General features: G+C 40.7%; 1 protein-coding gene across 7 annotated transcripts in view; it reads left to right on the top strand.

Annotated features, from left to right (window-relative positions):
* The window catches only part of TMEM266 (transmembrane protein 266), a 59,869-nt gene that overhangs the window by 7,916 nt on the left and 27,667 nt on the right, over positions 1 to 24,286 (top strand). For 4 of the 7 annotated variants that reach the window (XM_042021805.1, XM_042021804.1, XM_042021803.1 and 1 more), the window contains 5 exons: positions 8,428 to 8,582; positions 12,339 to 12,412; positions 13,483 to 13,584; positions 21,800 to 21,856; positions 23,610 to 23,748. In XM_042021805.1, coding sequence (XP_041877739.1) covers positions 8,428 to 8,582; positions 12,339 to 12,412; positions 13,483 to 13,584; positions 21,800 to 21,856; positions 23,610 to 23,748 — 527 coding nt within the window. The remainder of the gene's footprint in view (positions 1 to 8,427; positions 8,583 to 12,338; positions 12,413 to 13,482; positions 13,585 to 21,799; positions 21,857 to 23,609; positions 23,749 to 24,286) is intronic. The other 3 variants (XM_042021808.1, XM_042021806.1, XM_042021809.1) reach the window with 3 other exon arrangements.

The raw sequence follows: 24,286 nt of genomic DNA, 5'->3' as shown, positions 1-24,286 counted from the left end.
ACAAAACACAAAATGTGTTGTCCTGAATTTACTGGGGAGGCTGTGACTGCACTGAACTCAGTTTGCAGGAAAAGAGTATGCCAACATTTCTTTAAGGAGACTAATCACCCAGAAAGGTGAGATGATTTTTAAATGTTAACGTTGCTTTAAATGCCACTCTTAATTTCTTTTTTTTCCAGTCAAGTATTCTGTTTTTCAAAAAATAGTTTCTCCTTAGTGCTTTTTTTGCATCAAGTCCAATAAAAGTGATGGAGAATAGCAGAAAAATTGTCAACATGCATGAAAGTAATACATGGATAGGGAAAAGCTCTCCTTTCTATATTTTCTGTAAGTTCCAGTTAGGAGGTATCAATCACAATAAATTATTTAAAAATTTGCAGATAATTACACTACAGACTATATATTTGTGTGTGTGAAGATAGACAATGAGCCTCTCTCTTGATAAAGATCTGTATTTATTGGGGGTTGAGAAACAAGGGGGGAGAGATATACACCAACTTTTAAATTATTTGTTGTATTTGTTTTAAATTGCAGCTCTTGAGTTTTAATGTTAAACATCTGAAACATGAAGGTGCTTTCAAATACTGTGTTTTACATCAAAAGCTGTAAAGTTTGTGAGTTCACACAGTTAATGTGACTCATTTGACATTAGCTGTAAATAGTCACGCTGTTGTAATTTAATAATTTATGATCATCTGTTCATAGCCTTAGATTTGTTTGGTCACAGCTAGAAAGGGCATTAAATAGTGGGAATATCTGAAAAAAAGAAAACCATAAGGAGAGAGAGAGAGAGAAAAGAAGGGAAACCAAAACTGAACAGAGATTTACAGAGATGCAGAAATTAACACAGAGAAGAGTTGTGAGTTCACATTTTAAACTGGTTGCAAGACCTTGCTGGTGAATGTATTCCGCCATCCTGGGAAAGAAAGATGTCAGTTCCTTCAGTCTGTCTTCTGTAATTGTACCAAGTAGTAGATGCCATTATTTTGGTTTTCGTATTCATCTTTCAGATATTACTTGGATCTTTTTGAGGTATTTTACTTGTGCTCTCTACAAAGCTGTTCCGGTTTGGTCCAAAATACTCATTACTGTTTATCTGCTGTGAGATAAGAATTAGGAGAAATGCAAAACAGGCACCAAACTTGAAAGAATATAAAGAAGTTTATTAACAGACCTAAAAGAAGAGGAAAAAAAAATTATACCACCTTCAGAACTCTCCTCCTCCTCCCACCTTCCTCCCTTCTCCCACTGACAATGTGAAAAGACAACCCTTAAGATGTTCAGTCTGTTTACCACTTCCATAATAACCTTGTTCAGTCCATTTAGAAAGAGAAGTCTCTTCTTGCTCATGCTATGAAAACATTATCACAACGAGACAGCCGCCCACTTCCAAATATCGTTCAGTCCATTTAGGAAGAGGAGTCTCTCTGCCTGCGTGTGAGTCCTTTCCCCCAACTTGCAGCTTTTCCCGCAACTGCTTTCGAGGGTCCACTCTTGAAGTTTTTTGGGGTACAATTTTAAGGTTGAGCGGTTCAGAAACAAAAACACAGGCCCTTCACCTTCGCCGGGAGCAAAGGGTCTTCATCATCTTCATCTTTAGGACTCTCTCTGGGAGCATCTCTAGGGACTGAGGTTTTCTCCTTTCCCATTTGGAGCAAAAGTCCTCATCTGGTTCATCTCTCCCTGTCCAAACTTCTCATGAAATTACAGCTGCGTCAGCATCTGCCTATCTCAGCGCAGGTGCTTCTGCTTACGAGTTGAACACTCCACCCCCCATATCTTCATGAAATTACAACAGGATACTCTGATATATCATAGCTTCACAACAGAATTTCAGCTTTAAGCATCTCCTCTCTCTCTTCCCTCAGGTTTTCAGCTCTTCACAGCAATAAAAGGGTTAATCTCACCTCGGCCTTGCAGCTTTGCAGCTGGAATGTTGAATTTTTCTTATCGCAGTGGAGAGGGGGGAGAGCCGAGCCGCTCCGGCTGCCCACGGCAAGGCAGTGGGGGGGGTTCCACGGCTGGAACAGGTCCATGGCTCCAGGATGGCCGTGGCCCGGCCCGGCCTGGCCCAAGCAGGGCCTGGCCGGGCCCACTGGGCCCTGCTCGGGCCCTGCAGCCACCTGTCCCAGCGCCGGAAACGAGAGAGAGCTTGGAGGGGGAGTTTGCCTATTCTTAAATGTGGATAACAGAGGTGATCACAACTTTAAGTGGCTTAGAGAATTGTCCATATTCAAACTGGCCAGCTGATAGGTTCTATCAGTTCCCAGAGGAAACTGTAAGCACCCCTTAGCAAGGACATCCCTTCTGGGACTATGCTTGCTAACCTATGACAAGCTTAAAGGTGCTTTATCTAAAGGAACTTCACTAGATCAAGTGCTCACATTTTTCTTGTTTTCTGCTTTTCTTGTCTTTATCTGGTGGCATAATTAAAAATAGTCCATTTTCTGAAAAGTTTTGTATACCTCATGCAGATCCTGGGTGCATGGTGAATAATGAGGTCCAAATCCAAGACAAAGTGCAAAGGTTTTGGAGGGCACAACTATTTCATGTAGCAAGCAAGCTCCTTGCATTTACAAAAGTGACTTGTAATTTAATTTTAGCTGCCAGTCATAGTCTGAATCCAGAAAGATGGTGCAAAATCCTAACACAAGGATGCAGTGAATGAGACTGTAGTGCTGATGTGTTCTTTGTGCAGTACTATATCACTGCTATCTCGGTGCTGTGGTCCCAGCAGACCTGCACTGCAGCAGAAAAGGACCATTCAGCTCAACAGAACCTTTGAGGTGCCCAGCTCTTCAGCAGAGAAAACATGAAATTTTGGGCTATGTTACAGGGGTATTCAGTGATGTAGAAATTTCTGTTTCTGTACACAGCCTTTTAAGTGTTTCGTTTTGTAAATTTTGTTTCCCAGAATAACTCATTACTGTGTTTATCCCAGTACCTAAGTGCTTTGAGTGTGTCCCTCCCATGTCTTTTATCAATTGGTAGAGAGAGCAGTACTGTAAGTAAGACAAAGAATTAATTTTCTAGCTCAGTGATTTTAAGACTTTTTTCGGTTTGGAGATATTTCTGTATTTTTCCAAGAGAACTTGCTTTTCCCAGGTAATTTTTGTGGGTAGAAATGTAGCAATTGTAGCCCACAGATCACTGTTTGCAGAGCTCTTTACTGGAGACTGGAAATTACATGGGTCTAATTTGTCTGGCTTGACACTGGAATTAATTGTCTAAATTGGGGAAGATATGGCTTGGGGGCAAAATTTGAAATATGGGTAAGCAATGGGACAAAGGGGAAATGTGGAAAAGAGGAATATTTGTCTGAAAGGCAGGTCTGTAAAAAAAATCAGCTAAATGCTGAGCAGCAATCTAAAAGCAAATCAGATCTTAGGATTGCTTAGGAAAAGGAGCAGAGAATAAAAGAGAGGTGTTGTGCTGTTGTGCCTCTCTGTATATCCAGGCTTTGCCCACGTCTTGAACACGAGTGCAGTTCTGCTCCCTGTCAAAAAGGATATGGTAGATATAAAAGAACTGGAAAAGAATCAAAGGAAAACAGTGATCAAAGATGTGCTACAACTTCCATTGGAGATTACTACGTAAACTAGAACTCTGCAGTCTGGAAAAGAAGGCTGACTGAGATTTGACTGATATTACAAAGTCTGTGACACAGAGAGGTTAAAACAGGTTTGACACCCACACACCCCCTCCAAATACAGTCTCTAAGGTACCTTAATAGATTAAGGCCCAGTTCCAAAGAAACAAAAAGAGTTTGCTCTTGGCACAGAGGGCAGTAGATGCCTGAAGATACTTTCTGAAGGATGTGTGGCTGAGAGTAGCTTATCCCCCCAATGGGAGGTTGGACGGGTTTGTGGAAACAAAATTCATTGAAGGTTACTAAGTACAATGTGAGAAAACACATCTGTCTCAGGAAGTGACCAAATGGTAAAGAATTGGATGCTGTGAAAATGTTAAGGGGAAGGATTTATATGTTTGCTATGTTCTTAGTCATCTGGAGACATCTGCTCATGACCACTGTTGGAGACAGGTTGCCAAGCCTTTGTTCAGTGTGTTCTGGTATGGCTGCTCTTATGTTTCTTAAAGAGAGTTTTTGAGGCTGACGTTAATATTTCACTAAAGATCTTAACATAAAAAGGAAAAACCTAATAAGCAATTTTCTAGTGTGAGGAGTAGAAGGCCAGGTAATCACAGGATGTCTGTGAGCAAAGGGTGTAATATACACCTATAAAGAAAGCACAAATGATCCTAGAAAGCTTCAAGTACTTCAAATAGAGCTGGGAAGCATTCATGTAATTAATTAAACCTATTCCAAAATATTATCTGTGGCTCCAGTTGTCTGTATTCACATGCAGAAGAGGCTGCTAGGATAGTTACAGAAACTGAGGGTCTGTTCTACAAAAAGCATGGGCTTTAATTAAATTACAGAAGTGGCTGCCATTACTGTGTATAATGCATCGTGGACAAAATGCCAACTAGGGAAAAGACCTAATCAAGCTCAAGAACAATACTGGCACAAGAATGACTGTGTATAAACTGGCCATGGGTGAGTTTAGGAAGAAAAAAGGGGGGAATATCTCTTGCCGTTTGAGCAGCATTTTGCAGGAGTCTTCCAAGAAATGCCATGGGGCTTGAAATAGTACAAGTTTTAGTGGGGGAAAAGATGAGAGTCTTCTCAATAGTTAAAGTTCTGTAGTTAAACCAAGCTTGTAGAAGTCCAGAAAAGAGGTGCAGAGCTCTGTTTGTTCCTTGGAGTTGGCTGCTCAAGGCCTCCAGCTGCTCCCTGAAGCCTGCTGTGAGGCTCTGCTGTGTTGTCTCAGCCAGATTTTGTATCGTTATTTAGCCTGTGTTCCTGTCACTTCCTGACCATGGCCTTTCTGCTCCTTCAGATAGCAATTTGGATCTCATCCATCCTTCTGTTTTCTGATCATAACCATCTTGTGAGGTGCAAACACTTGCTGTTTAGCCAAAAGAAAGAAAAAAAAGACAGGGTAAGGTATAATGCAGATTTTGGGGTATTTGTTTACAAGACCAGAAAATAGAAACAGTGACAGCTGTTAACAGCTTGAAAAAACTGTTTGTAGTGATTCCTTACCAGATAAATATGTTCAACCCTTCCCAGTTTTGCCTTATGTTCCTTTCTTTCCAAGCTGTTTATTAGTAAGACTAACAGGATGATGACAGATTGGATTTGCACAAAGCCATGTGTGAAAGTATCTTTTTAAAGAATTACCCCTCGTAAAATTCCACTAAATATATTTTAATGTCTCAGAACAAAACCTTACGGCCCAATGTCACCAACAATTAAAAAATTTCTGTGCTAGTACATTTATTTACTTCATCCAGGCATTGCAAGAAAGGTAAATGATATTTCTGTTGTAGAGACAAAGTAGCTGAAATACCTGATGAACCTGTTTGAAGTCATGCAGGAAAGTCTTCCGAAGTCAAACTTGTCTGTGAGTTCAAGCAAACACAGTCAGGACACCAATAGAATGTGTACTTAATCTCTGAACAAAATAGGGGACTTTTTTACTAGTTTGTGGGGGTTTGGTTATTTAGTTTTTTGTTTGGTTTGGGGTCTTTTGTCTGAAGTGAGGGGGAAAAGGTCTTTTACTTGTCTATGGTTAGTATGAAATCTCTTCATAAATTTGAGCTGTGTAAGTTATATTTTTGTTTGTTGGGCTTTTTGAAAATTCTGTGTAGCTGACTTTCTAATCTGAGCTTAAAATTTTAAGTGTAGCTTTGCAGTGTCACAGGTGAAATGGCCAGAATTTGGAAGGTAAGTTTAAATGCACACTAATTCTGGTAGGGGTTTGTGTTTCTCCAAAACCATATTTCTCATCTGTTGAATGGATGAGCCCTTGCACATCAGAAGGGAGAGAGAGAGAGAGACTACTCTGCTAAAACAGGTTTCAGGGTTAAAGAGGTGAGATTTGTGTATTAGGGGTCAGGGTGGTTAGCATGTCAGCCTGTAGACAGCGGTGTGCAGGTGCTGGTCCCTGTCCATCTACAGGCCAAGTGTTCAACTAAGTCACCTTGGTGTAGCAAGTTAGGATACAGCACTGAAGGTGGTTCTTCAGTGCATAAATTTCAAATACATTTATGTCTTTGAAATCGCCTTATATATGAGTGTGATTTTTTAATATATTGACTTTTTCGGAGTGTAATACAGGTGGAATTATGCAGGTGAGCTGCACTTGACTGCTTAAGCTGATTGCTTTTTCAATTGTAAACTGATAGTTTAATTCAGAAGCTTTTTAGAATTGGTGTTCTAAATATTGAATAATACTACTGAACAGACAGAGAAAACGCCATGTTATTTAGGACTCTATAAGTAATTAAAGCTTGAGTAACAATTATCATGTGTGTATTGTATGCCAAGTATGACAGTTGGTTTACTCTTACTGGTATATTTGGTATATTTGAAAATCTTAACTATGCAGAGCTTTTAAAGGCAGGTACTTGGGCCCTCTACTGATGGTTCTGTGAATAGGAAAATCTGCCCTGCAATACTAAAACACTGGCGTAATGGGTCTTTTGAAAAAGGGAAGATAAATATAAACAGAGAATAGGACTGAAGCCTGTTATGTTTAAACAGAGCCGTCCCTCCTCACTGTTTTTAGAAATAGCTAAAAAACCCCAATCCTAAGCCCAAAATCACAGTTGCATTAAAAACAAGTTATCCTGTTTTGAGATTATGTGAAATAAAATCCATTAAATGATCAAGTTGGCAAAAAGGCTTTATCCCAATGCCTTTTTTTTTTGCTTTGTGTTTTAACACAACCTATTTAAAATCTAGTGCATTCTGTATTCAGGCTGGAGCCACAACAGAGTTTAACCTAAGGGCAAGTTCCTGATAGTAACACTTGTCAAATCTTCTCTGAAGCTTTGAGAGTCAATTGAGGAGGTCTTTTACAGTCAGGCAATCAGGCAATCTGACTACAAGTGTTGTTGATATGCTTAATTCTGAGAAGCTGCTTGAAAATGTTGAGTCTCTGAGCACTGCTTGGCATCACTTTCTCCCTCATTTGTGAGTATGTCAGAGAACATTTTGTGATGTTTTCCCAAGTGTTTGATTATAACATGAGTTATTGAGTCTAGGATTGTTTATTAGGAATTGATAGGTATCATCGTATCTTCTTGTACACCACTGATTTCTGTGTATTGATATTTTAGTTAGACAGTGGGGTTACTGCATCACACTTGCAGCTTTTTAAACCCTGTTAAATAAATCATGTCAGCTTTTCATTACCTAATGTGTATTTACAGTGCTTTGAAAATCTGAAGTGTCAGGCAACCATCCCATCTGAACTTTCTGAGGTGAGCCAGTACAGGAACATTGCAGAACACTGTGATGAGAAATGATGTGATACTGCATCAAAGTGATGCTGAGGGGGAGGAGTTAGGAGATAAACAGTATCAGGATGGGCTTTATGCTTCTGAAGTCCCTGCTACTGTTACTCCTATTACCAATACTCCTAAAAGAAAAAAAAAGTATTTTTTAGCAACCCTCTTGTAAATGTGTATCGGCATTAGCACAACACTAATGCAACGTTTACTGCTTCATCAACTTCCCTCCAGAGTTCTGGTCCTCAGAACTCAGCCTCCTCACAGCTTCCTGCATCCTGCTGAGACCTTATTTTTCCTCTGAAAAAGGGTGACCTCATCCAAACTAGGTTTGGGAGCGGTCCCTGGTGCATGCTGTCCCCCCAAACTCTGGCAAGGTAATTCTTGGCCTGATCCACAAACAGATTGGTGAGAGTTGGACAAATAGCCAGGCGAGAGAGCCTTGACCAGAGGCTTGACACTTTGCCAGGCTGCGTACCTTTGCTACTATAAAGTGTAGCTGTGGAGTCACTGAGCTTATTCTTCGGTGTTTTCCAGATTCCTGTTGTTCTTTTCCATGATGTCATGGACTGATTGTTGCAACCCAAATTTGGCAGCCCTTGTCAGATCTGTCTCATAGTAGAGCAGGTATAAAGGTGCATGACCAGAAAATTCAGTAGCAGAGAAATCCTTTAAAAAAAGTCATTAACTTCTAAATAGCATAGTCCTTGGTACTCACTGATAAGTGAATGCAGCATGTATGTCAAGATAAGAGCACATGAACACTAGTGAGATAGGAAGAAAGTGGAAATGTGTATGATAATTAGGGCTGCATGACTCAGTACATTGAAGGCACTTGGACACCACTTAATTCCAGAGCTGGGGAGATCCCAGGGCAAAGGTTTTTCTTACATTTTTCTTGGTACAGAAACTAGTGAAAGTGAACTTTGGAAAGTCTTTGTGCATTATTGCTGAGTGTATCCATAACAGCAGAACTTAAAATTTTGAGTTCACTGCTCTTTAGCTCTTTTCCTTTTTCACTTCTTCTTCTTTTCTTTTCTTGTTTTTCCCTTGATTTTATTTCCTTAGATCTAACTGGCTAAAACCATGCTGTGGGAGACGAGCAGCTGTGTGGCAGGTATTTTTGCTCAGTGCAAGTCTCAACAGTTTCCTGGTAGCCTGTGTAGTATTGGTGGTGATTCTTCTGACTCTGGAACTCCTAATAGATATAAAGCTTCTCCAGTGTGAGTAGGAGGAATTTTTTTTTTTAATTTTGATTTTTTTTTTTTAATTTTTTTTTTTTTTTTTTTTTTTTTTAGTTTTGATGAAAAAAGGCTTACCTTGCTGGGCGGTTTTTGAAGGGGGAGGATGTTGGGGATGTTTTTTTCCTACCATTTAAATGATTACTAGGCTAGGTAAGAAATGTGTTCTTGTGGAACCCTGGTATAGTGAAGTCAGTCTCTTCCTTACTAGTCTGACCAAATCCAGGTGAAATAACAAATTCAGTACAGGACAAATTTTCAAAGGATGCAAGCAAAATGTACGTGCAGAGATTCACACGTGTTGTCATTAGTACTTGAAAAGCTCTGTCCTCTACAGACATATTACTTATGCACAGAAGAAAAATCTATGCATCATTGATCTCTGGTACCCGTCACACGTGGATATACAAAAGCGATGAACATACAAAAATAAATAGGGTATTTGGTGTTACCTCTTATTAATTTACTTCTGCTCAAGTGGATAGGAAGTGAAATTAATAGCCTTCTAGCTTGTAATGCACTGAAATGATACAGACTTTCATTCTACTTTGCTAACACACTATGAGTGAAATAATGGCTTAAATGGAGTTTTGCTTTATCTGAATTCACTCTACACAGGTTCCACAATGGAAGTTTTAATGCTGCTGTTTTGCTTCCTAATTATTTTTTTTTTCCCTCTACTCTTCTTTTCCTCCATTCCACCCCTTTTTTTCTTTTTTTCTTTTTTTCTTTTTTCTTTTATGATACCATGTTGACTTGACCACAAACACCACCTACACTTTCCCCTGTGGTAAATGTTGAGGAGCAGCCTGTAGTATCTCCATGCAATCTCAGATGTGTTGAAATGGCAGCTGGGGTTCAGACAATCGCATAAATGCAAGAATACATAGCACGAAAGAGCCATGGTCTGGTGTCTTCTGTGGCAACTTTAAACTGAACAAACAAAATTTTTATTCTCTTGAAGTCCTTTTACTGTTGTAATTTGTCAATTGATTGTAGTGGAGTAAAGATTTGGGTATTGCAATTGTATTAAGATGACTTTAAGGGACTTTACTGATAATTGCAGCCATTTCATAAAGTCTGTAAGATGAATAAATGACTGTGTGTCATTCCACACTGTTGCTCACCATTTCCACCCATCTGTCCATACTGCACACACTGTTCTGAGCATGGCCCCACCGTTACAGCTGTTATTTTCTCTGGTCACTCACCAGTTTTGGATGAGGAAGTCCAGGATTTGGATGAGTCTGCCACTTTCAAAAAAGTTGGGAATGCTGATTGTTGGTGTAAGTCCTGAAGAATTGAACACGGAAGAAGCTTTCAACAATATTTGTTGAAGTGTCACATCTTTCTGTTTATGTAGAGAAGTTTCACTTCCTGTAGAGACAAACAGTTTACAGACTGTTGATTTCTCTGAGTTTTAACAGTTTTGGTTACTCTCCTCTGGAAGCACCCACTTTTTCACCATTTATTTTCTGAAGAACTTTCTAAAGAAAGCTTAACTTTAGGCATCATTGCTCCTCTGCATGTCTGGTGCGTATAACACTATTGAAAGCTCTGCAGCTTACACCTTGTGCATGACCTGTAGGTGTTTGGTTGAGCTGGGTGACTTCACTGTTTAGAGGTGGCCCCTGCCTGGGTGGATTTTCTTGGGACCCATTCCACTTGTGTTACTACTTTACAGTTTAGCTAATGAATCATCATAAAGCCATGAGGCTTTTTCCCTTTGCCAAGTTTGGATACCTTCCATCTTGTTTTAAATCAGATACAGGCTGGCTGGGTGATGCTGATAGAATTTTTCCAGCTGTGCCTTATGAGAGATGTGTGTCACATTAAGGTTTTGAAAACCCATTAGCCCATAACTATGTTTCTCAAAAATGTAATTATGGTTTTAAAGAGTTCTTTATTCTTTATAAAACCAAGCAGTGCATTAAGATACTTTACAGCACATCACTTCCAATTCTGTCCATAATGACAACTGCTAATCCATGCTATAGACTGTAATTACTTAGGAGGCCTCCCTTTATTAAAAGAAAACTAAAGCAACCAACCAAAAAAAAAATGCAGCAGAAGCAACCTGGTGTTTTCTTTGGCTGTGACATTTTTAGAGCATATTTTTTCTCTGCTACTTTCAGTGTAATCTTTGGTTGCATGATGCACTTCTCCTATGCATAAAGCTTTTGGTTTCAGAGGTGGACACCAGATTTGCAAACTAGGACACACACATGAACAGGTCGGAGACCTTTTAGGGTATTTGGGGGAAAGAAACTCAGGAAATTATGTTAGTACTGCCCTCCTTCTGCAGTCAGCTTCCTGAGCAGCGTGGAGCTGAGAAGCTCCGCTCCTGAGCTGCCAGCCCTGTGCCCTGGCTGCGGCCGTGCAGAGCTGTGCAAAGGGAACACTGCCTGTGCTGCAGCCGAGCCTCAGTAACGCGGGGTTCAGGGCTTGCCCAAACCAAGAGTATCACATACACATGCTTGCAGTGTATATCTGCCAGGAAATCAGAGGGAACAACGTCCCCTGAAGGCAAGGGTTTCTACTACGAGCTTCTGTAATGGTCACTCAGCGTTTGTCAGGATGAATTTTCGTCCCAAATTCGTGGTTGCTGTATCTTTTTGAGTCGCTAGGGGGCAGATGGAGCCTTTATGTCAGTCGATCCCTGTTGGAAAAACTGCATCCAAACGGTTTCTGGTTCTTCAGGCTACCCAGTAAAGATAGTGCCTTAGGATAACTTTATTGTATTTTATTTTGCTGATTTGTTTCACTTTTAAGTAGTTCCTCTGCTGCAGCACAGCAAATGCTCTCTCATCAAGCCCCAAAAGAGCTTCAGCAGTGAGAGTTCCAGTGGCAGCACATACTCAGTTTTATTTGTATCCTGATTTCTTCCTACATCCCTCTCCTCTCCTTCTCATATTAATCGATTCTGATTTAAAAATAAAATTGTTCATTTAGTGTGTGCCCTGTATGTTCTTGGGACGTAGTTAATTCTGCCACTGCCTTGCACCTCTATGCACACAGCCACTGCTTGCCTTACACTGTCATTCTCTGACACTGCAAGACTGCACAGACTGCTCTGGTCTGTCTGCTGTGGAGATGGTAGACTCACAAGTATCCTGAATAAGGAGAGAATGTTTTCATTCCCTTAATCCAAACTTAGGAGCATATGGAAGTAGGAATTGCTAGCAGTTGAGTTAGTGGGCCATGTCAACTTCGCATTTTTCTGTCAGCGTGAAATGTATTTTGAAGCCCATTTTGAGCACTAGCTTTTAAGTACCTGTTCCAGTTTAAGTACTGATCATCTGAGCTGAATTGTCAGAGACTGAACACGAGAAATAATGTGGGGATTGTAGAGCATTCTGTTTCCTTACTGAATCCTAACTCTGGAATTTTAGGTACACAGGAGTCAGTCACACATCTCATACTAAAGCAGTGCATGGGGCGAGAACATGAAGCAGTGGCAGAGCATCAAAGACCTGAGCTGTGTGTCTGCCATTGCTTACCAGCAGGAGTGTCTGTAAAAGCTCCAGTGAAGAGCTGCTAACATGGTGAATTAGGGTGAGCAGCTGGCAGGGCTGGAGTTCCATGTCCCATTGCATCCCATCTTCTTTGTGGTACTTCCATTGCAAAATGTAAGAAAGCAAGCTTTACCCTGTGTAAGTTGTGGCAGTACTAATTATACTAAACCTAAGTTGCACTCTGCTACTATAATGACCCTTTGTTGTATTATATTAATTGCAGTTTCAAGTGCTTCCCAGTTTGCAGGAGTAATTCACTGGATCAGCCTAGTCATCCTCTCTGTTTTCTTTTCAGAGGTATGTATAACCAAAGTCTTTCCCCACATACAGAACTGCAAAGTATTTTTATGTTGTCACTGGAATTAGCAAGAGTTTTACAGTAGTTTGACTGTAATTAATGTAGTACAGTGTATTTTAAGGAAAAAAACAAGCAAAAATGTACTGTTGCTGCTTCTACTTAGCAAACTAAAAAATGTTTTTTAGATTAGCACTGTTTGTCAGTTACTTAGAATTGGTAAGGAAACATGGAAGAGGAGATATTGCCTTACAAATTATAATTGGAAAGCTGCAGAAAGAAATAATAATCTCTGAACCACTACAGGCACTGGACAGGATAGTTTGATCCATTTGTTATCAGTGTCATTGGGTATAAGGTATAGGATTAAGATGAAGATATGTTTTTCAGGGATAAAGATCCACAGGAGTTTATACAAAAAGATCTGTTTTGAGAATGGAATTATCTCCTCTCACGGTTTATTAAGGTAGTTTATATATTCCAGGTTGCTGCAGATAGACCTAGTCAGAGAATGAAACTAATGGTGAATTTCTTTGCCAAAATGTGTATGAATGTATGCATTGGAAAAGGCTCTAATCATGATGTAACAAATGACCAAACTGGAATAATCTGCTTTTCTGAGCTTTCAGCTTTGTTCCAGAAAGAAATCAGTGGAATTGAGACATTGAGTCTGCTGCTGAAATATTCAAAAGTGCTTTTATGGCTATTTTTCAGGTTGTGATATGTGACTTGTCACAAAAACAAGTTTTATGTTTGTTAAGTCGGAGTACAGCTTGGACTTAAATATTTAAAAATATTTAAACTTTTTTTAAAATATTTAAACTTAATATTTAAACTTTTTCCATAAGAGAAAATATAATCCACAGAGATTTGTTAAAGTCTTCACTCTGTAGTAAATTTAGATGGTTACAAGGTGAAGGTTACAAAAAACCAATAATCAAAGAGCTGTGATATCTGCAAATGATTTGGATCACTTGTGTTGAATTCATACTCATCATATTATATCATTGGTAATTTCCATGGTGCTCCTGATGAAATACATTTACAGATATCATTTTGTATTTCTACACAGGGTTTTTCAGCTGGTGTTGTAGGTGGGTGCTTTCTGAAAGGATTGTTTGATGGCAGGCAGGAATCTCAGGCTGCTCTGCATCCCAGCCCTCTGGTGCTGCAGGTATGCAAATAGGTCCTATTACTGTCTCCATCCTTTGACAGTGAGGTGGGCTGTAGGTTACATGTAAGCTGACTGAAAATAATCTCTAGACAATTTAAAAAATTTTGCAGAGTCTTTCCTTTGTGAATTGCATATCCTAATTCCCAAAGACTCAGGTTTGCTAGATGGTGTCCATTCCCTTTAAAGAAATACTTTCCTCTCTCCTCGGTGGGGATTAGCACCCTGGAGCTCCCTGTAATCCTGAGCTTCCCAACAGGATCAGCTTGTAGCTGATGCTACCAGCATGGCTGCACAACCCTGCTCACCTGATCCCCTTTGCTTTCTGGAGCTGGTTACACTAAAAGCCTCTCCTGTGCTCCTCAATTCCTTTCTGCTGGACTGCAGTCTCCAGTTCTTGCACCACCAGCACTCTGCTCACACCTGCCACAGTGCCTTGCTCCTATGTTGCTTCCTGAGTGCACAGGTGTTGTCAGGCTGTTTGTGGCACTGCAGACACATCCTCGAGGCAGGGACTAATCTGGCTCAAGGAAGGGAATTAGTTATTTCAGTTCTATTGGGACAGGGTACCCTCCAAAGTGGATGAACTGGTTCAGAAGTATTTTGCAGGAAAAGAGTAACAGAAGTGTTTCACAGAGCCAAAACAGGTTTACTGACTCACCATCCTCATTTGGGATCTGTGTTGGTTTTTCTCCTCTCTTTATTAGGTATTTGGAGCTACTTTGTCTTCTTGCTGTTCTCATTTATTATAAACTTACCACGCACTTCATTATCTACTTCTGTTTTCCGAAGTATCTTCCTTCAGCTATTTGATTATGGTTTGAATTTTGATCAAAGAAAAATGAGGCCACAAGACAGCCGTTGTGAGGTGCACAAACCAGGGTAGATTTTTGGATATAAGTTCATTTGGCAGCTCAGAGACAAAGGTGGCTCCACAGAGCAACTGGATGTGCTTCAGAGGCCACCAGTCTGGGACAGAGTTCAGGTGTACCTTTCCTTTTGGGTTTGCTGAGGTTGGCCTTATGCCAAGTTGAGTGCCTGTCAAATTATGTCTTATGAGAGGGGAAAACAGAGGGTATAATTTTCTGTCATCCAAATAATTTTTTTTTTTCCAAGAGGTTACAAAATACGGCAAAAATTGCAAGTGGCTTTTTTTTTTTTTTTATCCATCATAATTTTATTTACTCCTTTGGTCCCTTCAGGGGATTTTTTTCCCCTCTGATTCCCATACCATGAGTCAGCTGTCTTTGGGATCATTTGTTGAGAAGATCATGTGTTACAGTGAGATTCTGCGGTCTGTGACTTCATGCCAGGATGATATTCCAGAGATGAACAGGTTTAATTAGTTTGCCTGGATATAAGAGGCAACTGCTGAGGATTGATGAGTCCTTCAGCAATCCTCCAAGCAAGGATTCAATGTTTCTGGTGTTCAAAAAAGGTTGTTGCCATAGCAAGTACCATGTTCTAAGTTTGGATGTGTGCTGTTTATTCTGTAATTTGGTTCCCATTGGTTGTAAATATGGGTACGCAATTCTGCAGAAGGGTCTCAGCTTAAAGAACAAAGTTGTAAAAGACTTGTTAAAACCTCGAAAACTTTCAGCACAAAATCTGAATGTTTTGGAAGCATATGACTGTTTAAAGGTGGTGCTTTCAAAGCATTGCAGGTAATTGCAGTCATGTCGTGTTGGAGTTAAACAGGCACTGGCTTTCTGCTTGGTTAAAATGAGGGGGGCTAAACATGCCAGCAGCTGGCAAATGCCACCAGAACAGCTGCCAACAAAGCTGAGTAGCTGCTCTCAGAGCATCTTCCTGCTCTCCCTAGGTTTGTATTATAGCTACAAGCCTTAAAAGCACTCCGTTCATTTTATACTCTGTCACTGTCTGTGACTTTCCAGCATTAAAATATCCTTTTTCAAGTGAAGTACACATCAGCTCTGTTTGCGTTTTTCCAAGTATTTGAACAGGATTTACTGGTGGTGATGATTGTGTATGTTTGTCTCTAAGTACATCAGTGTGATTTGTCTGTGCACCAAATGTTACCTAGATGTTAAGACAGAAGAGAAGAGAGAGACACTGGGGGGAAATCCCAGTATCAATAGCAAGGCAAGGCCGGGGTTACACCCTCTCAAGAGGGCGAATTTAACCTTGGTATTAGTTGAGAAAAAGAGGATGGGGAATGTCACAGTGTTTTGGTAAGTGGATTGAAGTCTGCTTTTAACAGTCTTATCACACTGCCACAAATACATGGTTCTGTGGCTGTTGTTCAGCCCTGCTTTTCCACTAAGACTGATGAGACTACGTGCGAGAATGGTGTTCCTTGATGTTAGTTGGTTGCATTGCTCTGTGTGTGCTTCAGTCAGCCCAGCACTCAGGCCTTCTGCTGAAGGGAAGCACTTGAGTGTTTCCCTGGGAGGAGCCAAGTCTTATGTGCTCAAAGTCAGGCAAGCACCAAACTGTGCCTTTTTTCTGGCATCTGTGTCCAAGAAATGAGCTCTCAAAGCAAGTAGAGTAAGTGTGGGATCCCAGCTGATAGACAATCTGTTTCATTAGCTATGGCTCACAGGAGGAAAGAACTCCAAGGCTTTTTCCTCATCCTATATGTCTAAAAGAAGTATTGATAGTAACCTGCCACTTTTCTGCTTATTAATAGCAACCCTTGAAAGGAGTGAAACCTCCAAAGGGAGACTCTGCTGTTAAAGTTCTATTAAAAAGAAAAAACCATCCCAAATGACAGAACTAAGTAAATAGTGCCTTTCCCTCAACAAATTCATAATTTATGTTAAAAACTCAGGTATGTTACTTTTGTTATGTTATTTGTGAGCCTCAAAGAGCTGCATGGAAAGACAATAATCTATTAATCTTCTGTAAGCTGTGGTTTCTCTTTTGTGTGTTTACTTTTATTCCATGTACACACAACTTTTCTCAGGGTGCATAAATGCACTTCATTGCTGGTTGTGTATGTTTTGTTTTTTAAATGGATTCATTAGTGGGATCTAGGAACAAAAATACAGATTTTAAATATTAATATCATTTATAAAGGTAAATTTAGGCTTCCTTCTTTGCCAGCATGTATAAAATAAATACTAATATACTGGGAAATTTCTTTACTAACCAATTTTCTGGCTTCACAAAAAAGTAGTTACCATGGAAAATGGTCCTGTAAAGTTCTAGGAATCTAGGTGGACATCTGCCTGAAATGCCAGTCTGCCCATTTCATTTCCAATAGTATACCTGACTTACAGTGTGCTTTATCAGTGCTTCATCTGTGCTTTTATCTCTTGATTGTGGCAGTGCAGTGCCTCTTACACCATGTGTTTCAGAGATAAATGTTAATGTTTGTGTGACCATGCCCAGAGAGAACTTGTGATGCAGGGCTGCTTAAGCCCAGTTCCCTGGCTGGTCTGCATATATGGTAGAGTCTTTGGTGAGCCATTCCCATGTCTGAAAAGGCCTGTCAAATCTATACAGAATTGTCAGTTGAAAACTCATTGGTTTTCCCCATATTCTAAGAATTAAGATTGTGAGAATATTGGGAGAAAATAAGAAGAAGTAGAACTGCAGAGTTTGTGCAGAGGTGCATTTGAGTGTGTGATGTCCTGGTAGTGTTAGTGAGAGAGAGCACAGTGTGTTCATGTCTGTTCATGGCTCCAAGCTTTGGCAGGGAATGATTTCTGTGGGACCACGTGCTGATGGAGCCCCAGCAGTTCCAGAGTACAGGACATGGGAGTAGGTTGTACTGGATAATGGTGACGTGGGGTCTCTAGTTTAGCATGTCATTTCAGAGCCTTGGTTGAAGAGAAGCTGTGTGAGGAGAATGCCTGTGCCCTGGAAACAGAAGGATGTGTTGGTTTAAACATAACAGCACGTTCCCCTGGGCTCTGGTGGCCTGGGGACAGCGTGTGCTAGGACAGCTAATGCAGTAGCTCGGGACAGGCACAGCAGATGGCAGAAGAGGATTCTTCTAAGGACTGGATGAGCTAAGGCCTCTGTGGAGTGACCCAGAGGAGAGGAGTTATAAATTACAGATTGGGTACAAGGTGTTCTGGGAAAGCTTTCAATAAATACTTGGTCTTATGAGATATATCCAAAAGGCAAAAGCTTAATCTACAGAGTTTCTGGAACCTCTGTAACAGATTAGTTCTGTGGCAATGGAGGGAAGGAGGGGCTTTTCTACAGACATCCTCTCCAGCCTCTCCCATCCTGTCTATCTCCTGCCCAATCCCTACCCCATCTTGAAATGCAGAGTTCCTCTCCTTTGCCTCGTACTGCTGGGCCAGCTTCCCCTCCTGTGCTGCCTCCTGGTGACTTCTTCACACTATGGAGGGATTTGACGCAGTGACTCATTGAGTAGTAAATTGTATATTAAATGTGCAAGCAGAAAAGTACTTAAAATTACCTAATGTGCTGTGCAGTCAGCTGACAAATGCAGATTGTGGGAATTCACACAGCTGGCTCAGCAAAGGACTTGGCCAAGTTTCCCTACAAAATTAGGGAGCGAACCTGCAGCCTCACACAGCTCATCTTAAACTTCACTGCAGACAGTTAATGTTGTGCAAACAGTTGTGTGTCACCAGGAGACATTGTCAATTTTGAAACTGGATTTCTGTCTGAAAAATGGTTTAGAATTTTATCTGGGTTTACTTTAGCTTAAAGAAGTTAACAGAACTGTTCAGTCATTTGCCTTTTATTAGTGCACCGGACAGACTTTCATGTAATAAATCAGCTTTTAGCAGAAAAAAAAAATGTATTTCTGATACAGCAGAAAAATATATGTGTTAAGGACTTTCTAATTAAAAGATTTCCAGTCAAAAAATATTAAAGCTTTCTTTCTCAAGTACAAAAATCCGAGCTGGCAGTGGCCATTAACAGGAAAATACTCGCACTGATACTTAATGGTTTTTTTTCAAATCTGTCTTCAGAAATGCAGAATGCCTGCGGTGTAATGCAAAACTATGTGTGTGCATTTACTACAGTGCTGAGAAGTGCCTGCATATCAGTCAGGAACATCAGTACTACTCCCTTTTTTCCTTTTTTCATGTAGATTCTTGTATTTATAAATGGTAGATTTATGACTAACATTTTTGTCTGTGATGAATGTTTTGCAGTTGCAATTCTCTTTTAATTCATATGCATCTTTCAGTTTGGTCCTTGAACAATGCATAGGAAGTTTCCTGGATTATTAATTTCTGTCTCTGTGTTTTTTCGGATTCTGCTACAGCTCCTCATTTTTAAAGTTCTGTACAGAGACCAATATACAATCAGATGTAATATATATATATTTGTTTGAAACATGTTTTTGATTGCTTTGGAAAAAATACAAAAATGTTATATGTAAGAAATACCAATGCTTTCATTGCAGTCAAAGTATTTATTATACTGAGCAATCAAGGAGGTGCCCAATACAGTCCAAATTTCTTTGCTTCAGCCTCCTCTGGGTGAGAGCTGTGTGGCAGCAGCAGTGGATGTTCTCTGGTGCCGTGGACACACACAGGCAGAGTGGAGACAGCCAGAGCTCATCTGGAGCTGTGCTGGCCCAGGGGCACCTCAGTGTCCCAGCTGGGACTCACTCGGGTCACCAAGGGAAGTGCCTTGCCTGGCTCTTGTCACTTCAGTGGTGATGGGGTTTTTTTCAGAGTGACAATGCTGGTGCACAGCTTGAAGAGCTTTCATACAGAGCAAATGTTTTCTAAGCTTACCCCCAGTTCTGCCCAGCTGGTTCTGAAGGATGCAGCTCTGGGATGGGGGAGCTGGATTATCCCATGCTTACCACTTCACCTTCCTGCAGTGTCTGCTCTAGCTGAGAGCCAAGGTGCTGATCATCTGGGCATGTTTTACTGGGCACCAACACGAATCCTGCATTAAATGTCTGCCAAGTAGACTTCCAGTCACTGCTGACTTGTGCTGATTCACAGCAGCGGAGTGGGAATGAAAACATTTGTGTTAGCTTCCAACCCTTGGAACTGCTCACACCCCCATTAACATGACAGTAGCACAGTCTGATTTAAACACTGCAGTGAGGAATTAAAAAGACAGAAAGTAAAATCCTTTTTTACATTCCCTTAACAGTCCCATGTTAAATCATATTTAGGGTTGTGAGGTGGTGTTTCAGTTTTCTTTGTGCAGATATGCCTCCTTTCAGTGAAAATACCTTTGTGCACACCTGTCCAAAAGAAGAAAGATTTTAACCCTCAGTTTCTGTAAAGGTGTTAAGTGCTCAGCCATCCTGTAGTTAGTTGCTCATTGACCTGGCACTTCATAAATCCTGCCTAAGCATAGCAAAGAGTAAGCTGTGCTGTCAGCAGGGTGGCTGTAGGAAAGGTGGTACCCCAAGCTTTATAGAAGGCTCTACTTTTCCTTGTGTTTCCCCGTGGCTGCCTGCTGTGGGCCCTGTGCGGGGGACCCCAGGTAACTAATAGAGCTGAACTTACGGGCACACAAGTAACTAGTATGTAAGCATTTTGTGCAGCTCCTCAGTGAGGAGTGAGGGAGATGCTGGCAGAGGAGCTGGGATGCTTTTGCCTGGCAGAATTCAGCTTAGTAGCTGAGCTGAGGCTGCAGGAGTACCTTGGCTGGTTACAGCACATGTACTTACACCTTGTGCCTACATCACATTGGGCTGGCCAGTTTGGGGTCATTAGGGACTTGAGCACCTGCTCTTGTGTATCTCTCCCTCCACACAGTAAATAAACCTTGGGCATACAGGTTAATATGGAAAGAGCCTTACTCCCCTGCTGCCTTTGTAAAGTGCTTTGGAAGTACAATGTTTTTAGGAGTACAGACATTGGCAGATCCTGCTGTCTGTGTAGAGTATCATCATTTTTTATAGAGGAAAGAGGATGCTGCATTTTATCTTCTGGCTCATGCCTTGCTTTCTCAGCCAGACTTGGCCTGTGCCTTTGCATACACCATTTCTGAGTAGGTGTTGGCTGGTTCACTTTCTTGCTCCTTGGTGATGTGGGGCTGGGCTCTGGAAGCACCATTTGCCCCACAGCAATGTCTCCCTTGGCAAAGCAGGGTTAAGTGCTGTTACCAGGTTTGGAGTGCCAAGAGAACAGAGCAGTCATCCCGGCCAAGTGAGGCAGTTGAGCTCATGGGGTTTGGCAAAACCATGCATAGGAACGCTACTGAAAAATTCAGTGTTGTTCTGCGATTAGGTACTGCTGGTATGTTTAGCATAAATTCAGAGTTACTTGGGATTTAATATTTGTATTTGTAATGAAGAGGAGATACATGTATTCGTTGGAGTCACCTTTTTCTGTGCAATTCCGTGCATGGTTACCCCTCAGCATTGCCTGCTGAGCACTAAGTCGTCATGCTGCTCTTTAATGGAGAAAGTAGCATTTTGGTGGTCTTTGTAAGGCTCCTAGCTGCAGGTAGACTCCTCATGTCTGTCAAAATCTGACCTTGTTGTTGCTGTTGGCAGGAAACATCCCTACCAGTTAGGCTTTTATGTGAGTTCAATTTCAATCACAAGTTGACTGATGGATTTTTTTCTTCTATTGTGTCTTCTGAAAGCCAGGTTAAAAATTAGGGAAGGTGCTATTGGATTTTTTTAATGGGAATTCACCATTGGTTCATTCTGTGTTCTTTATTCCTCTTGTTTTAGCTGTTGAGGCTATTTGTTGCTGTTTTGCTTCGTAGAGAAGGATCACAGAGATATTTTTCTCCCTTATCCTGTGACTTTCTGGGCTCTTACGATAAGGCAATTGCCTTAGACTCCAGTTAAGAGCATCTGCTCTTCAGACTGATGAAATGTCAGTACCTTTAGGCATCAGGACAGGACAGTGCCTCTTCTCTTAGAAAACAAGTAAGTGCTGGCATATCAAAGGTAGCCAGAAAAGAGCATTTTCCCCCATTCTGACTGAGGGGGCCCCACAGTGGTTCTTACGTAGGCTTGGGTCAGGGGGGTGGGGAGGGTTGGTAATCTAAATCACGCAAATCTGAAAACAAAATTTTAGGAAGATGGAAAGACTGATGAGCATTTGAACTTGGAACTTGTTTGTGGAGGTTTTACTAAGTCAATACAGTGGTTGGAAAGCAATATCTTCTTTTTCAATATAGAAATTTAGCTATTTCTAGAACCTGATTATTATTTAGAATAAATGTATAATGCTTAAATAAGACAAAAAATTATGCCCTAAATAGGTAAGGGGCTAAATGTTTATCTAAGACTGCAATAACATTCATAATCTATTTTCCCCCTAATCTATTCTACTAGACTGTTTTGAGGATTGTGGTCCTTGGCATATGGGATTACATTGAAAACAAAATAGAGGTAAGCTCTCTCTCGGTACTGTTTTCCAGGCAGCCCCAGTAAGACCATGAAGAACTGCTTTGGATGGCTTTGTTATTAACCTGATGCAATACAGTATCTTTTAAGGCAGATAAATACACACATTCTTCTCCTTATGTGCATTATCCATAGCTGTGTGATGCAGTCCCTTTTTCTGTGAGAGACTCGAAAGAGTGCTATATTTGAAAATATTTTATGAAGGGAGGGATTTTGCCCTTCTTGCTCTATGTGTGTCTTTTATTGTTAGAGCTATGCTGGTCTAACTGATGATACTGCTACCCCGAGATGTAAAAATTGTCACTTGAGTTCTGTATCGCCATTGCCATAATTGAGTTGAATTTAGTTGAGTTAGTTGAAAATTTGCATGTAGTTTCCTGATAGAAAATACTAGCTTGGCAAACCCTGTATTTTTATTGTTAAATTGTTTTGAACAACACTGTAATTATTACCTCAAATTGAAAATTAGGTAGAACGTGCATACTCTTTTAAAGAGACAGATAAGGAAATCCGTGTGTTATGAGTAATACATAATCCCAATCTGAGCAGAAATATGGAGATTGGGAAAATTAAAAGCTCTTTCTTGATACTGCCTCATAAACCACTACTGTGCAGGAAGAACCAGAAGACAATCCAAGTGTTCTTGGAGTTTAGGCAATCTAGAGTCTTGCACATTTTTGTAATAAAGTTGTAAAGATTTTAACTTATTTTGCTAAAAAAAATGAAATGAAACTTTAATAGTTGATTCAGGGTTTCTTATTATTAAGGCTAAATGCAGTAGTTTCTGATAATTCTTTTTGGTAATTTGGAGTAGTGATATTTTTTACTGCCCATTGAGTGGCTGCAGTAAGAAGTATTTCTTTTCAATACGCTGAATTGTTATGCACAGTTCTGAATACGTAGTTCTTACAAAAATCTGTGCCCTGCCTTTTTATGCAAACCATTAATCAATGGGTTTTGGCAGCAGAGGAGGGTCTCAGTAGGAGTGAGAACATGGTACTCTCTTCTACCCTGCTCGGCCAGTGTGGGACAGACACAACACTATGGGCAGTTTGCTCTGAAACATATTTCCTAGCTCATTTCTGTCTAATGCTTTGCACAATTGCTTTTTCTGATCGAATCCCAATACAGCCAGTATCATATAAATCATTCTGAATGGTCCCAGTTGTCCAAACCCTTGCAAAGCTCTCTGCCCCATAAAAGTGAGAGCAGGCAGTCCTTCTGTCTAGGTGCACAGCCATTCCCCACACGTGTTATGTAGTCAGGGCATGGCCAAGAGCCATCAAGTCTCTTTGCTCCATCTTTTTCTACTTGTCTTCTTGATCTCTTCATTTAGACAGTAAGATCTATGGGCAGGGACTGCATCTTTTTTTTAGATGACATTATGCCAAGTAACAGGTAATAAATACCAGTGATGATAAAACTCTTTGGCTGTAATAACATTTAGGCTATCACTTCTCCCTGGGGATTTTGGCCGGTATTTCCAAATACCTTTCTCTCCCCCTGCCCTGCCACCACAGTTTATCTCTCCTCACCTCATAAAAAGTACTGAGGCATTCTGTTGTGCTACCTGAAAAGGATGCAGCCTTTCTGTGGCTTGGCCACCTCTCATATCCCTTTCAAATAGGTACCACAATTGCATTTCTTTCGGACAAAGAGGGAGTCCTTCAAGATTCCAAAGAGGAATGGCAGGGATATGATTTTAAGGAAAGGTTTGCAAAAACTGATTTCTCTCTAGGTGTTTGATGGTGCTGTCATAATCTTGTCCTTGGCACCAATGGTGGCCTCAACAGTGGCTAATGGCCCCAGCAGCCCGTGGGATGCTATCAGCCTTATTATCACACTGCGGATATGGAGAGTGAAGAGGATCATTGATGGTGAGTGGTGACTCAGTTTGTGACTTCCAAGCATTACCTGGCAGGCTGGGAAAAAGTGATTTTAAAAATACAGAAAGATTGCTTGCTACCAGTGTTTCTATCTATTTCTTTCTCTTATTTTGCTAGTACCGAACAGAACAGAGTTATGACTCCCATGGAGGAAAGTAGGTCTCAAGATCATGGCTGTATCTCCTGCTCCGTAGGAGCTCATAATTCATTGGTTTGTTTTCCTGTTAGGCACCTTCCCATCCCCTATCCTGTAAAGTAAATGCCCTGACCTGCTTCATGTCTTTTGCCACCAGGTGTCATTCCTAATTCTGCAAAATAATTTATTTCAATCTGCTTTTCTGACATTTGCTGCACTCTCCCCGTAACCATACAGCCAGCTCTGTCTTGGGACTTTATTTTCTAAGTTTTTGTCAGTAAATACGTTTGTCACATTCCACGAGGATTTTCTTACCCTGGGGATTCCCCACTGGAGGTGCTCTCTGGCTGCTGTACATCCTAGAAATGAAGTGAATATTGGTGGTGTTTTGCA

Source organism: Corvus kubaryi, unplaced genomic scaffold (assembly GCF_017639235.1).
Source record: "Corvus kubaryi isolate FWS band 111438036 unplaced genomic scaffold, C.kubaryi_AGA036_p1.0 37172, whole genome shotgun sequence".
Lineage (NCBI taxonomy): Eukaryota > Metazoa > Chordata > Aves > Passeriformes > Corvidae > Corvus > Corvus kubaryi.
The sequence above is the reverse complement of the archived record's forward strand: the minus strand, read 5'-3'. Positions and strand labels throughout refer to the sequence as shown.